The sequence below is a fragment of the Chinchilla lanigera genome, unplaced genomic scaffold (assembly GCF_000276665.1).
Source record: "Chinchilla lanigera isolate Chin_1 unplaced genomic scaffold, ChiLan1.0 scaffold00023, whole genome shotgun sequence".
In the NCBI taxonomy this organism is placed as follows: domain Eukaryota; kingdom Metazoa; phylum Chordata; class Mammalia; order Rodentia; family Chinchillidae; genus Chinchilla; species Chinchilla lanigera.
In genome coordinates, this window is record NW_004955424.1 from 13,894,110 (window position 1) to 13,910,400 (window position 16,291).

General features: G+C 46.3%; 1 protein-coding gene across 16 annotated transcripts in view; it reads right to left on the reverse strand.

Annotated features, from left to right (window-relative positions):
- The window catches only part of Dysf (dysferlin), a 214,308-nt gene that overhangs the window by 137,980 nt on the left and 60,037 nt on the right, over positions 1-16,291 (reverse strand). For all 16 annotated transcript variants that reach the window (XM_013514697.1, XM_005385592.2, XM_005385594.2 and 13 more), the window contains 9 exons: positions 15,023-15,151; positions 14,606-14,668; positions 13,969-14,019; positions 10,787-10,817; positions 9,945-10,060; positions 9,292-9,418; positions 6,865-6,968; positions 325-393; positions 132-175 (listed from right to left, as the gene is read on the reverse strand). In XM_013514697.1, coding sequence (XP_013370151.1) covers positions 132-175; positions 325-393; positions 6,865-6,968; positions 9,292-9,418; positions 9,945-10,060; positions 10,787-10,817; positions 13,969-14,019; positions 14,606-14,668; positions 15,023-15,151 — 734 coding nt within the window. The remainder of the gene's footprint in view (positions 1-131; positions 176-324; positions 394-6,864; positions 6,969-9,291; positions 9,419-9,944; positions 10,061-10,786; positions 10,818-13,968; positions 14,020-14,605; positions 14,669-15,022; positions 15,152-16,291) is intronic.

Sequence of the window (16,291 nt, forward strand, 5' to 3'; positions counted from 1 at the left end):
CTGCCCACACCCTCTCCTGCCTTCTGGGAAGCATCCTCTCCCACCATGCACCACTCAAGCTGAATCAGACTGAAAAACTATCCAACATTCCAGGAAGGTCCTCCCTACCATCTCTGACACTCGGGACTCACCAGTCTATGACGCGGATCCTCATTTTTTCACACATGGAGGGAAACTGAGGAGGGAAAAAGAGCAGGGTTGAGAACAACACCCCCACCTCCACGTGCAAGTCCAGCATGCTGGGGAGGGAGGCACCCTGGGCCCCCTGATGCCGGAGCACAGGGGCCTCCTGGGTGGGCTGGCAGGTGCGGGGCTGAGGCTCACCATGGCAGGCAGCATGACTCTCTGATTCCACTGAGGGTTGGCTGTCTTCTCCAGGATCTTGCTGCAGAGCTAGAGAACACAGGGCAGGGGCATAGGCACCATGGTGACTCTGGGCTCCCTCGGAAGCAGCATACTAGCTAACGGCCATTCTCTGCCAGGCTGGCTGCCCTGAGGGCCGGGCCTATGACCCTGGGTTCTTACAGCAATACACTCAGACACAAGGCATCTTAGCAGAAACAAAGCTCAACGGAAAGACATACCTAGATCTGGGGTGAAGGGTGCTGTCTGAATGCCATAGTCCTTCCAAAATCTCTCTCAGCCTCTCATTATGGCAAGAACCCTAAATGTGGGATCCCTGAATCCAGACTGGCTTTTCTAGAGGCATTCCCCTTTGCCCATCAGCTCAGACTACCTCCATTTAGAAAGACTGTGAGCCCTGCAAGATCAGAGGTGGAGGGGGAAGGGAGAGCCCGTGCATCTGCATCTGAGAGTTTAACAAAATACCATGAAGACACAAACCCTAGAAGACACAGACCAGCCCTTCCCTAAAGCCTGGGCTTGTCACAAACAAGAAACCTAGCAAGACTGCAAATAGACCCAGCCCAACAGTCCATGCGCCAACTCTGCCCTTGGAGTCCAGGGAGCGCACCTCAGGGCATCCTGTCCTATACATGGGGATTGCAGGAAAAACGCAGCTCCAGATACACAGATCCTTATGGGCTGTGTGCTCTGCCCATAAAAATAATGAACCGACGCCTTTTCTGAAGCATTTCCTAAAGGCCCTGTATCACACTAAGCATGGAATTTTATGTGCATTGTCTCATCTAATAAGTGTCTGAGTTAGATCACAGACTTCAGGTCCCCTGGGGAGAAGGCTTCGTCTCCATCCCATCCACCCAGTGCCAACCCCCTTATAAGAAGAACTCAGGCAGAGGCTACATGGGGCTAGAGGCAGGGATGGGCGCCAGGATTAAGGCCCTGTGTTAGCAAAGACAATAAGCAGTAAGAAAACAGGACAATCCATGGAACAGACAGCTCACAGGAATGGAGACACGAAGGGTGGTAAGGCATATAAACAGACACTCAACCTCACTCACAGTAAAAGAACCACAAATAAAACTAATGAGATACCATTTCCCATCCATCAGATTCGTAAAAGCTCTACAGTCTAACAACTCACTATTGGTAAGACCATGGAAAAACCACACTCTTATATTTCACTGGTGGAAAGTTGAAATATTTTGACACCTGTAGGAGGTAACTGGCTGTTACTTCTCAAGTGTATATTCCTTTTGACCTAGAAATTCCCCCTCTAGACATTTGCCCCTTCCAAAATAACCTGCATATGTGCTAAATGAAGTTATTCATTGCATTATATAAAGTTATTCATTTCATTATATTTTGAACTAGCAAAGATCTGGAACAACTCCACTTTCACTCATAGAGGGCAAGCTAAATAAATTATGGTACATCCACATAATGGAATACTATGCAACTATAAAAAATGAATAAGGACAGCACTAGGCATCAGTATGAAGCAACCTCCAATTTAAATTACTAAGTGGAAAAAGCTAGCTGCAGAGAAGTGTGTATAATGTGTGACCATTTTTATTGAAAAGGTAAAAGATAAAACTCCATAGCCACATTTGCTTGCATATGCACAATGAAATCAGAATAAAATAAAAGAAACTAACTGCAGTGGTTTCTTTTGCAAAGGAAGAAATGAGCAGGTAGATTGTTGGATGGGTCCAAGGCAAGACGGTGATAATGGATAATAAATAGATACATAGACAGAAGAAATACATATCATGGTTAGACGTATTAGCTAATTCAAAAATGGGTAAAAATCTAAAAAAAAAGAAAGAGAGAAGGGATTCTTTAGCTACACATAGCTGAGAGATCACCCAACACCGTGCTTCCTGCGCACAGGTCCCAGGGAGTATGGGCGTCTCCCACAATGAGCGCTTTAGCCTGGTGGTCCCGGGGCCAGACAAATAGCAGGTCTATCTTCCACAGCCCAGTCCAGCACTGCTTCCAGCGCTAGAAGCCCCTGGCAACCTCTCCACATCCCACTCTGCCCCCCACACTCAGCCAGGCAGCACCGTGCTTCCTCCTTCTCCTCCTACTCTTTCTCTTCTTCCTCTTCCTCCTCCTCCTTCCTCTTCCTCTTCTCTCTCTCTCTCTCTCTCTCTCTCTGTCTCTCTCTCTCTCTCTCTCTCTCTCTCTCTCTTTCTCTCTCTCTCCACTTCTTTCTTTACCCTCCTTCACTTTCTGATGAAATGTAATTAGCAATGCCTTTCTGGGACACCATTTGACCACCTGTGTCGGATACTTAAAAATAACTATGCCCTCTGACCTGGTATTCCCCGGCCTAGAAACTTCCCTGTGGAAGGACAGTCAAAGTGTGGACAGAGATCCATAAAGATCTGTATGCTGCTTGTTGCAGATTTGTTTATAAAAGAGAAAAATAGAAATTATATATATAATATACATTACATACATAATAAGTTCAATGTTATATATATACATATATCTTCATCTAATAGACTATTGTAGAGCCATCAAATTTTCCGAAGACTATTTCATAACCTGAGGAACGATCAGATGCTAAAAGCAGTTTTCCATACTGCGTGTATACAGTTGTCTCTCATTACTCATAAATCTATGAAATCAGGGGCTGGGGATTTAGCTCAGCGGCAAAAGCGCCTGCCTGGCAAGCGCAAGGTCGTGAGTTCGGTTCCCGGCACCGGAGAAAAACCAAAAAATAAAAAATAAATAAATCTATGAAATCACCATGAGCACTGACCAAGGGGGTATTGAATTATTACCTCTAAAGGAAATGGTTCCACTACGGCCAGCCTCTGTCACATTTTTTGTCACTTGATCAACACAGCTTTGTTTTGGGTGCGTGTCTTGAAGAACACCGTACTGAACACACGCTGCTAACTCATTAAGACTGAACTCACAGCCACCGAAGAGTGGGCGGTGCGGGATGAGGCTCAGCTAACACCTGTTTTCTCTGTCGGCACGGCACAGCCTTCCCGCTCTCAGGAGCACGAGACAGCGCTTCGGCACTATCCCGGGGGGCCACGTGGAACAGTGAAATCACCGACAAAAGTCACAAAAATGCAAATTAAGTGCCACTAAGTAAAACAAGAATATGACACAGTTACAGTGTGAGACGTGAGACGAGCAGGGAAGCGTCACCTTGTTCTACCAGGTGGCTGGGCGGGGGCGGAGGGAGTGAGAGTCAAAAGGAGAAAACATAGGAGAAGGGAAGCCGTGCAAACGCTAACTCAACAGCAGTCACCTCTAGGAGAGTGAAGGCCACAGGACTATGGGGCGGGGTGTCTTCCTTTTCTCTGATTTCTTCAATTTTTTTAACAGTTAGTGGATATTATTATTACATGCAGAAAAGAAGTTTTAAAACCTCCTGCCCTGCCCTACAAGTTACCCATCCCTTTCTGTTACCCATCCTTTTCTGTCACCCATCCATGAAGCCAACGCTCACACAGACACACACACTCAGGGTCACACACCGAGATACACACACATAAACACACACAGTCACACAGACGCAGACACATTCCTTCCCAGCTGAGTAATTTGGCCAAACCTGGTATGGTTCACAGCTTGCATAACAGTGCCACCAAGTGTCCATAACAGGAAATGCACAGATAGCTAGCCAGAGACGAGCGGACACACAGAGGACTCTTCTGATTAGGATGTGAAAAGTGACACAAAAGCAGAATGAGGCACAGAATAAGAACAGTAGAGTGGCAGGAGGCCACAAGAGATGGCTCAGGGCAGAGAGGAGAGGTCACAAAGGTCCGAAGACCACAAAGGAGACTGAGCAGGTTAAACCTGTCAAAAGGAAGTGTCCCCTGCCCCCCACCATCAGCTCATTCCTCAGCTCCTGCAACCCTTTGAGAGGGACCACAGCAGTGTCACTTCTTGCTTAAGCTCAGCTGCCATCAGCTTTATCTAGTCTCTTGTCCCTGCCGGGACCTGCATCATCTCTCCTACATATCCGTACCTTGCTAGAAAAATCCCCAGGGACAAGCAAGGGCATCTCAGAACCTAAGGACCCAGGGCCAGCAGGAACCCCAGAGCTCTGACACTCAGCTCCAAGAAAGCAGGGAGTTTTAAGGCAAGTCCGTCTCAGGCCTGGTCACCCTAAAAGCACCCTACTATTCTGGGGACATGGGGTAAAAACAATTTTCCCAATTGACATGACCCTCCCCAAGTGGAAAAGCTGATCTTAGACCTTAGAGCACAGACTGTCCAACCACACTTCCTGCTTCTTTCCTGCCTTCAGGGCTCTGTCCTAGCCCCTCCTGAAGCCAGGTACAGGGTGTCAGACCAAGCCCAAACCAAACCTGCTCCAAGGCAAGAACCTTCAAGGAGCATTTACACTTCAGTGTGAGTGACCTTAATATGTGGTCTACCCTGCAGAGCTTGTGCTAGGCGCTGGGGAGGGAGGAGCCACTTAGAAGAGGCTCCAGAGGGCCACTTCAAGACAATGCATATAGGCCGGGGATATAGCTCAGCGGCACAGTGCCTTGCTTGGCAAGCATAAGGTCCTGGGTTCGATTCCCGGTACCAAAAAAAAAAAAAAGGTAATGCATATATCAAATGCGACAATGACTGATTCCAACACACTGAATTAATAAAAATTATTGAAGGCCATGTAATATTCAAAGAGGTGGAAGAAACAAAGCTCTTCTTTACAGAAAAAATGCCAGCTCATAAAGAGAGATGAAATGATAATAAGAAAATTACCACTATGCGACCACAAGTAAATGATTTATGGAGGCAAAGAGGTCAATGAATGTTTACAACATGAGGTCAGAAGTTGTGAAGAAGTAGCTCTGTTGCTAAGGAGCAGAACTACATAGCGGAGACCCTGTCTCAAAGTAAACAAACAAAAAAGAAGTAGCTCTTCCATCCCCAGAATCAAGATGGTGCCACAGATTATCTGCCAATTACAAGGAAAACCATCTACTTTTACAAGGGGACGATCTGCAGCCGGAGGCGATCTGGAGTCACCACCACCTTCTGCAAGGGATCAGACGGTCCTCACTGATGCTGGGACACCTGGCGCTGCTGCTTCTATTGTGCAGCATGATGCACAAGGTATCACCCGTGATGAGTTCTGGGTAAAATACTTAATCTGAGCCTAACTGAATCTGTAGGCCTAACTTCCCATGACAAACACAGCAGCCAGAGGAGCAAATTAAACAACGCCAGAAGGAAACAAGCAGAGAAATCCAGAACAAATGGCTGGGGCTTTCCAAAAAATCAATGTCATGAGGTAAGAAAAACAGGAAGAGATGGCAGTAGCTCTAGAGACACAGGGAAGGGCTGTGTTTTGGGGCCATGTTCAAAGTCAGAGAACTAGAGATGAGTTGCTTGGTGTGGAAAGAAAAAAGGACAAATTAAAACAGGCCCATATGTTCTACCATTGCTGGTGGAACTGGGTTAAGGTGGGGGCTCTTAGAAGTGAGGTTGCTGGAGGCAGAGAAACCGACTCCTCTGTGACCTTTAATCCTGATGTGTCAACTTGAATGGTTTACAAATGCTCATTTAGCAGGGCTCACTTTTGGGTATGTCTGGGTAGGCAAGTGGAAGCATGGCTTTGTGTACTGCACATGCTCCCTAGGCCTTCCTCTCCAGCACTGTTCCCTTGCTCTATTTTCTGAATACCATGAGCTCAGCAGATTTACTCTGTGACATCCGTGCCTTGGAGTTAGCCAGTCATGCATTGAACCCTCTAAAACCACGAACAAAAAAAATTCTGTCCTTTAAATTATGAACATTGGGTATTGTGTCCTAGCAATGGGAAAGCTGACATACAACCTCTAAATGCTCACAGGGACATCAGGCAGAGTTGTTCAGTGGCTTGGAGAAGCCTGAGCTCGAAGCCAGGATCAGAGCTAAAGAGAGCTGGGAGAGTCCCCTGCAGAGAGGTGACAGCTGAAGCCTGGGACAGGCTGAAGAATTCGGCACACAGAGCCTAGGAGGCACCAGTCCATATGGAGAGAGCTGCTACGTTAGAAGTCACAAGGACAAGAGTGACAGGCCCACACCTGGGCAGGAAGGTGGCCGAAAGAAAGAGGTGACACATTGGTGATCCCTAGAGCACCCATCAGAGTGGTCTCTGTCTAACTCCTGCCACCACTGTTTAAAAGTAATCATTGGGTTTTTGTCACACATTTTTAAAAAGAGGTTTCCTATCTTTATGCCTTCACGTCTGGTTTCCAGGCTATTCCTTACTCTTCCTGTAACTATTCCTCTATGCATCCACTCTCCATCTGTCCTCTCTGGGTCCATCCACACCATTTCTCTATATGGACACCCAGGCAGACCTGTCCACATTCAGGTGCATAGCAGCCCCAGAGAGCCAAGCCTGCATTCATACATGGGATCAGCCCTTCCAAGTTCACACACTCAGCCAGGGGACCTGTACACCCCGGCACCTGTGCAAGGTCACCCAGCCATCACCCTCCCACAGAGCCCTCCTGCTCCCTTGCTGCTTACCATCTTCCCTGCAAAGCTGACCTCCACGAAGGGGTCCACCAGGTTCTTCTTGTTACTGTCGAAGCCGAAGATCTGCTTCACGTTGTCCATCACAGCATCATCCACTGGGGAGAAGGACACACGAGTCACTGCCACCTGCTGTCCCACCAAACCCTCACACTCCTTGTCACCAGGCTGCAATGAGGCTATGTCGCGCCCTCAGGACTGAGGCCAGGTGCTACTGGGAGGAAGGACTCTGAGAGGCACCACCTCTAAGCACCCTGGGCTGCACCCTCATCCTGTCCCAGCAGCCAGGTCTCTGTCCCTCGGCACCAAGCAGCTTCAGAGCAGCTCTGCCAGACGCTGGCTGTGTACTGATGAGAGGTCTACATCACCAAGGGCAACAAACCTTGCAATCAAGCACTGGAGGGTTTTGGTTTTTTGTTTGTTTGTTTTTGAGACTGGGTCTCTCTATGTTCAGCTGACTTTGTAGCCCAGGCTGCTCTCGAACTCACAACGATCCTTCTGCCTCAGCCTCCCAAGTGCTAGTGTTACTGGCATGTGCCACCATGCGGGGCCTCTACTGTTTTTATTTATATTTAAATAACACTGTAGAGAATTCAACCCAAATTTCCTTCACCTTAAAAAAGCAAGCATAGGGCTGGGGATATAGTTCAATGGCACAAGCACCTGCCTGGCAAGCACAACATCCTGAGTTCAATTCCTGGTACAAAAAAAAAAGCACTTCTATCTCCCCACACCCCTCTGGAAACTCACCAGCTTCACATCTACATAGCTGCAACCAATGAATGCGGATGTTTTTGAACATGTATTTTACTATCCACTTAATTCTCATTAGTTATTTAAAGACTTTCCCCTGTGAATCTGGTCCAAGTAAACTTGTATAGAAGGAATTTATTTCCTTTATATAGTGATGTCACTATCAAAGCAGAAACCCTCAAACAGCTTTATGCAAAAAACTTGGATCCCTTGTAAATAGGGATCCAAGTTGCAAATGTTTTCACTGACTGCTGGGAATAGTGACTGGTCTGATTATGCTAATGTGTGCTCTAAAACAGTGGCTTGCAGCAGGTTGCCAGGGAAGCCTTTAAACACTAGGAATGAATGAGCCCTTTTCCAACCGAGGAGTGATAGCCCAGCTGACGCTCATGGCTCTAGACTATTCAGTATAACTCCCCTAGCAACGTATCCTAAACACACAGAGTGAGGCCAATACCATGTCAGCCATAATGAGCACCCACTGAATAACCACACTGGCCTTCCTAGGAGGATGAGAAGATAGTCACAAGTCAGGTGACCCAGTTTTCAGGGAACAGAATAGTTTCCTGGGGCATGGGACTTTTCTGGGGCCAGGCGGACCCAGCCCAAGGAGGGTGGGGGGCCACCTGGTGGAGGAGCATTCTTCATCTGGAAGACAAGGGTCCCAGGAGTCCTTTGTGCAAACTTTCCTGGAAACAGAGCAGCTGCTCTCCACCCAAGATTTGAGAAGCCAGGCTTCCTCACAGAGGCAGGCAACCAAGAGCTCCACCCTGAGAGCAGGGCAGTATCCAGATGGTGCAGCCTCCTCAGTGAAAACCATGGAAATGGATCCACAGAGTGGCTAAGAAGCCAGACCAGGTGTAGGGACACTGGCATGGAGCCCAGGGTCTGCTATCACTCTCAAGATGCATGGATCTTCCAACTCCACCAGCATGTACTACTTTCCATTAAATCCTGATCATTGGGATATTGTTCAGTGAAGCCTGGATACAATCTGCAGCACAAGGTGTGGGCGGGGGGAGTTAGAAAGGATTTGAGACATCAACCAGACAACACAGGGAAGGGAGAACTGGCCAGCACTTATCTCTAGTAAATCTTCAAAGAGAAAGCCAGTCCAGGGAGAGACAGGAGGACAGCAGAGGGGCAACCCCTGGACACAGAGAAGCCTTTTCCTCTGTTATGGTTTGTGTCTGGATGTCCCCCCAAAGCCTCATGCAGTCATAGGACAGGCTTCTAGAGTTTATGATTGATTCATGGTCCAATGCTGGGATTATGGATGTGAGTGATGCATTGCCATGGGGCGGGCAGTTTGCATACAATGTGAGGGAGGGAAAGAGGTTTCCTTGCAGCTCCTCCCTTTCGCTCTAGCTACTTTGCTGTCTTCCACCTCCATGAACATTTGCCCTCTGCCATGTGCCACTCTGCCTTGGAGCCAGCCGAGTATGGACTGAAACCTCCACAAACTGTGAGCTAAATAAACCTTTCCTTCCTTAATTTTGGGCATTGGGCATTTTGTCTCAGCAATGAGAGAAAAGTAACCAAGACATCCTCTCCCAGAAAGCCAAGCTCACCATGGAGCTCACCACAGCCCTGCCCAGGGTCACCCTCCCAACAACCTGGCCAGAGCTTTGGCAGCCCCCCCTCACCCAAAGAGGGCACCTCACTCACTCTGAGGCAAGTCCTCAGCCCTGAAGACCGTCAGGCAGAAGTGGGCTCCTCGAAGGGCCACACCTGTTGGCCTGAGCAGGTTGCCTTCAATGTCCTCCTTGTCTTCAGAGGGGTCCTTTCTCTCCAGCTACAAAGCAAAAAAAAAAAAAAAAATAGGATTCCTGCATGTGCTCATGATTGCCATCGTTTACCTTTCTTTTCTGAGCACTCCACCCACCATGCTTCCATGCTACATCACATTCCTCTCCCACAAGTTCAGCCCGTCTCTTCTCAAACACACAAGATGCTGACAGCTCCGAGCTCTGAACACTTTTCTCATTCTTTTTTTTTTCCTTGTTTGAGACAGGGTCTCACTATGCAGTTCAGGCCAGCCATGAGCTCACTTTGTAGCCCAGGCTGGTCTCAAACTCACAATGATCCTCCTGCCTCAGCCTCCCAAGTGCTGGGATTACAGGCCTGTACCACCACCCAGCTACTTCTCTCATTCTTATCATCTCCAATTTGTAGCTTATATACTGACAAGTGAAGGTGATAATGATATATTCTTAGGTAATAAATGTAAATCAGTTATAACCAGGTTACAATACAAATATATTTGTACCCACAGGCACTATGCAAAGTGCCATGGCAATGACCCAGGAGAAGGTACTCACAGGTGCTTCGTCTCCAGGTCCCAGTACGCACAGGCTGGCTTTCAGGTAGCCTCTGGCCCCAGCAGAGAAATCATCAGGGTCAGAGAGCAGCAGCCACTTCCTGAGATAAGCGTGCCCTAAAAGCAACAGAGTGCGTCGGCGATCTCAGGATGGGAAAACCCAAGATTGCAACCACATCCAGGAAACCAGAATGGACCGTACAGGATGAGATAAAGGACCAGGCCACTGGAAGGAGGGGGCAAGAACCCTAGAATGAATGCAGTGGTGAAACCCAATCAAAGGTCTCCTTAGGATGCCACAGTCACTTAATAAGGTCATTTTCCTAAGGAGGTAGAAACCTAGCCACCCATAAATCAAGCCACACTCCATAACTGGTAATTAAATAAACACCTCAAAGTTTTTTTAAAAAAATCTATTGTCACAATGTACTTTGTGTGTTTATGTGGGTCAGAGCAGGAAATATTAACGGAAATCTCTACAAGAGGCTGTGAAATCTCTACAAGAGGCTGTGTATTTTCCACTTTTTTGGGAAGTGACCAGTCCAGGTGGAACCTGGGTGAAGTAAAATCTTGGATTCATTACAAAAACATTCTGCCCCTGCCCAAGGTAAACCCAGGTCCCAGTATCCCGCCATAGGACCTTTCCAGATGTATCATCTCCGAGGCCTCCTGAGACACAGGTGAAGTTTTGAAGGCCTGCTTTGCTTGGCTGCCTCCTCCTGCAGGAACGAGCCCACCTCTAAATTCTAACCCCCCAGGGAGGAAGATGAAGCCCCAAGCAGATGTCCCAAAGCAGTCTCAAGATCCAAAAGGCAAGGATATGGCGAAGGGGTGGGAACTCACGGGGTTCTCCGTAAATGGTGCCCACGTCCATCTGAAATCAGACAGGAAAACACCAATCAAACTCTTGCCACTGACGTGTTAACGCATGGTCCACTGCCTGAGCCCCTGAAAAGTCTCGCTCGTGAAAAAATCATTTGGGGACACAAGGAGCCTTTCATCGTTTGATACTGCATGGAAAGGAAGCACGCTGCCTTTTGGTACACAGTTTGGGAAAGTATGTTTATGCACAAAAAAAGAGGGAAAGAAATCCAACAAAAATGGTGACTACGCTCTTTGGGTGGCAGATTGGAGTGCTTTTAATATTTTCTTTACTGTATATTATAATTTTCTATAAAAAAAATATAGGTGGTCAAGATGTTGATAGTAAGAGAGTCTGTGGGATATAAAGGGGCCAGGGAATAAACTACTTCTCTCTCACTTCCACTCTATTTTGCTAAGAAGTTAAAATTGCCCTAAAACATATAGCCTATTTTTTTAAATCACAAATTACTTTTATAATTATTTTTATATTGTGCCTATTATGTTTATGTTTATTGGTACACTTGCTTTATATATTGATTACATTCGTCATGGAGAGTTGGTACATGTATATAACACATCTGAATTCTTTTCACTTCTCTTCGCCCTTCTCACCTTCCCTTCTCTCTCCATCTCTAGATCCCATTCCCATTTGCAAAAAAAAAAAACTATCTCCCTGTTTCCTACTATCCATTCTTTATTTTGCTCCTTAGATTTTTTTGTTTTGTTTTTTGTTTTTCTCCGGTACTGAGAATCAAACTCACAACCTTGCACTTGCCAGCCAGGTGCTTTGCCGCTGAGCTAAATCCCCAGCCCTCCTTAGATTATTTATACTTTGGGTTTCTCATGTAAGAGAAACCACATGATATTTGTGCTTGTTTGTCTGATTTATTTCACTTGACATTATGGCCCCAGGTGCATCTGCTAGAAGATAAAATAAGTAAAACTCTTGAAGATATAGTCATATGACTTGCTGAATAGCAACTGCACAAGAAATAACACCAAGAATCAACAAATGGGATCATATCAAATTAAAAAGCTTCTGCACAATGAACAACCGAATGAAGACAATCTATAGGATGTGAACAAAATTTTTGCCAGCTACTCCTTGGACAGAGAACTAATACATAGAATATATAAAGAACTTTTAAAAATTAGACCCCTAAAATAAAAGACCCAATGAAAACATGGGCAACTGAAAGGAACAGACCCTTCTCAGAAGAAGTACAAAGGGCAAATACATGAAAAAATGTTGAACATCATTGGCCATTAAAGAAACGCATACTCCAGAAAAGAATGACTATTACCTAGAAATCAGATAATAACAAATACTGGCAGGGCTTTGGGAGAAAAGAAACCCTTCTCCATTATTGGTGAGAATATAAACTAGTATGCTATGGAAATCAGAATAGAGATTCCTCAAAAAACTAAAAATAAAATTCCTCTTCTCCGAGGCTGGGGATTCAGCTCAGCAGCACAGCGCCTGCCTGGCAAGTGCAAGGTCATGAGTTCGATTCCTGGTACCAGAAAAGAAAAAAGAAAACTTCCCCTTCTAGGTATTTCCCTGAAAGAATAAAGACATCATATTACAGTGATATGTGCATACCCACGTTTATAATAATAGCACAGTGCATAATGGCTAAATCTTGGAAGTGGCCAACATATCCACCAAAAGATGAATGAATACAGAAAATGTAATATATACACATAACAGAGTACTACTCAGACATAAAGAAGGATAAATTTGAGTCATTTGTACTTTATAATTAGAAAAAATAATTGTAGCTTAATTTTTATGTTCTAAGAACAAGTATATAAACAATAGAGACTTGAAACATAAAGATTTTATTTGTTACACAATGACTCAGGCTAAAACCCATTTCTTTAAAAAATGCTTCTCCAAGAAACTGGACTTAGTTTTTATTTTTGGACTATTTCCCAGAGTAGGGGGCATAATTCATTTGGACAGCAGGGGCAGGTTTAAACGAGCCTGTACTCTTCCTTCCCTTTTGATAAACTCTCGAAAATTCTAAAATGAGAATATCCATAAGAATTGCATTAAATGACATTACAGTACTATCTGGAGCTCCTTTACAGTACTTTGTGTAATTTGCCGGATGTACCCTATGAGCTGAATTGTCTAGGCAGTTCTCTGTCCTGGGAAGTGACTGTCAACTTCTAGGCCATCTGGGACAAGTAAGCAGATTGGGATAGGGGACTTCCCTCTCCCAGGCGTCCACATCTGAACGTCACCCCTGACCCACAGTGAAGTTGAGGTCAGGGCAAAGAGTGCCAGGTCGTGCTGGCCCCAGATGGCCGGGACTGGCATAGGGCTGCCTTCCCAGACGTAGGGACAAAGAGACATTAAAAAGAAGGGGCTTAATTTCCCCCCAAAGGAAAGACAGGAAGATTTCAGTCCCCTCTCTCCTGTCACACATTTACCTTAGAAAGCTTGTAAGTACCTTCTCTGCCTCTTTGAAATATATCCATTTTTTAGAGACTAAATAAGCCTTCTACCAATTATATGATACGAGACCATCTTTCTCAAGGACCTGAGTGCCATCTCCCTGAAATGTAAATGTAAACAGTCCCTTACTGCCAGGAGGAGGCCAGGAGCCTAACTTCAGGGGGCCTCTGCTCCGTGCTGTCAAATTACCTCTTGTCACAGAAACAGGAGTTTGATTGTTGTTTTTCCCCCTGGATAAAGTAAGTCAGCTAACATAAATGGTTATGCAAGTCCCAGGTGAGTGGAGCACGAACTCTGTGTGACCAATGGCGCTACCTGGTCCTCTTACTTCAGTACCAGCTACTGTTTATCTCGAAAACATGTACATAATGGGGAAATCCACTGGCTACCTGAAAGTCTGAGGTTTCTTTCTGCCTTTGCAATCACTGAGCAGAAAGCCTGAGATGTACATCATTTTATGGCTAATGCCTATTCAATAATAAAGGTGTTTTATTTACCTGCTACCTTTATAGAGAGATTTGCTGAGATGGAAGATTTTCAAAAGCGTTTTTTAGGGGGAGGGGTTGAAATTACATTTCCCAGCACAGATCAAGGTACACAGGATCGCTGGAATGCCAGCCCCTGTGCACCATCCACAGAGCCTCCCGGAGCACAGAGAAGTGCAACCTGACTGCTCTCAGAGCAAGTGAGCGATTACCCGGAACTCCCCGATGAGGGCGTCTGTCCTGAGGGAACGGGAGTCCACCACCTGCAGAATAAGATCATTGAAAACTCATTTCACCAGTGAAACACGCCCAGCAGGGTCCAATCCAACAGCTCTTCCATCCCAAATAAGAACAGCCAACAAGAGATACTTACTCTATTCCAGAGACTGTTCTAAGCAATGTTTCATGCTCAGAGGAAAGGACAGAGGCACACCGAGATAACAGGACATGTAGAGAATCACACACCCACACACGGCAGAGGCAGGAATGGAGTCCAGACAGCCTCGCACTCACACTTTTCACCACTTAAACCACATCGTGCTCTGGGCGCTGATGGGAGAAAGCTGAGGCCCAGAGACAGAAAACCTTGACCAAAAGTAGACACTACATGAAGGGGTTAAGGACCCCACCTGAGGTACTCGGGGACACTGAGTAGCTGAGGGGCTTCCACCTTCGGCTACGCTGCTATAGCATGTCTGTAGCCAGCAGAACTGGACAGGGAGTTGTCTGCATAATCTAGGTGCCAGACCTTAACATAGCTCCCTATCACACACACACACACACACACACACACACACACGTGTGTGTGTACACATATCCCGTGGAGAACACTTGGTTGCTGAGACATACCGTGATAAAAATGGGCTCATCAAACAGCTCTGAAGGAGAGTCGAACAGGTTGAAGAAAAGAGTCTGTTGGTCCAGAAAGAAAGGGAGACGAGTCAGTGCCTGTGGCCCCCCGGGCCAGGCAGTGGGGTAATCACTACCCACAGTCCGTCAGGCCTGGAGGTCGAGTTCGCACAGAAAATAGTGAGCTCAGCTCAGTGCCGAGCTCTGGGGATTTGACACAGCCTGGGCTGCTCCACCCTGAGCTCACAGAGGTTGTCATCGCAGGCACAGCCCTATGGGATGACGAGGATGCAGCAGGAGACTGGCGCGCACACCTCCCAAGCCAAAGTCAGCTCCAAATGCAAACGCTCCAAATGACCAGGCCCCCAGCCCGGAAGGCCTTCCGAGGTTCTGGCCCTAACATTCAGGGTCTCCCACCTCGTTAAAGAGAGGACTGTTTCCCTTGTGGATCCGAGTCCGCTTGGTCTGTCCAGCAGCTGTGACCTTGACTACAGGCTTGATGTTCACCCCCGGCAGCTGGCGCCCCTCGATCACCTGGACTCGGATCTGAAAGCCAGAAGTAGGAAGAATGGAAAAGAGGCTGGGTAGCAGGAACGAGGGACCACCCAGCATCCCACCCAGGAGTCAGAAATCTCAGGGACCATCTCGCTGCTGGCTTTGGGGACAACAATTTAAAAAGCACTAGAAAGGTTATTATAAGAACGTATTTTACTACCTGGGTCCCTTGTACCTATAAAACTCCACAGTGCCACAGAAAAGCTGTCAGGCTACCCTGAGGAAGCCACCTGCATTAAACTCCAGGGGTGTGTGGATCCAGCGCCCGCAGCTCTGCACACTTCATTCAGCACAAGCCCCATCTGAGACGGGACGACACTGACATTTTAAAGAGGCTTGAAAATTCTTCACTGACATTCCCTCAGAGGTCAAATTTACACAGTGAAGTATCCCATAAATACTACTCTTTCTTTTCAGTGCTGGGGATCAAAATCCAGGTCCTCACGCAGGCTAAACCAGGCAAGGGCTCGCCCTGAACCGTATCTCCAGCCCCTATTCCTTATATTATTAGATGCAGTGTTTTCTTACGTTCTGAGATGTAAAGTAAGAATTTTCACCAGTGAACTTTAAAGTAAATAAAAATGTCAAGAACATTTGTGCTTCTAAGCATTAGGTCAAATAACTGAGAATCTGGAATTTAAAAACATTAAAATAATCTTCACGGAAAAAAAAGATGTTTACTGGTTCTACTTTCTAGTGAACTATATTTGTTGACCAATTTCTTATTTAAAAAAAAATAGCATGCTATGAGTGTAAGCATTATGTACTGAAAACGTAATAATTACAAATTTTTAAACTGGACATGGTGGTGCACACCCATAATCCCAGCACTCAAGAGGCTGAAGCACAAGGATCATGCGTTCTAGGCCAGCCTGGGCTATAGCAAGACCTTTTCTCAAAAAAAAAAGAAAAAAAATTACACTGTGGAACATTATATTATTAATAACAATAGGAGGCTGAGTGAGGGTGTGTGTCTTCCAGTACTGGAGTTTGGACCCACGGGCTTCACACTAACCTACAGCCTTTTTTTGTTTTTATTTTAAGATAAGGTCTTGGTAACTCACTACGTTGTAGGGGCAGGGCTCACACTTGCAGTCTTTCTGCCTCAGCCTCCCAGAATGCTGGGGTGAC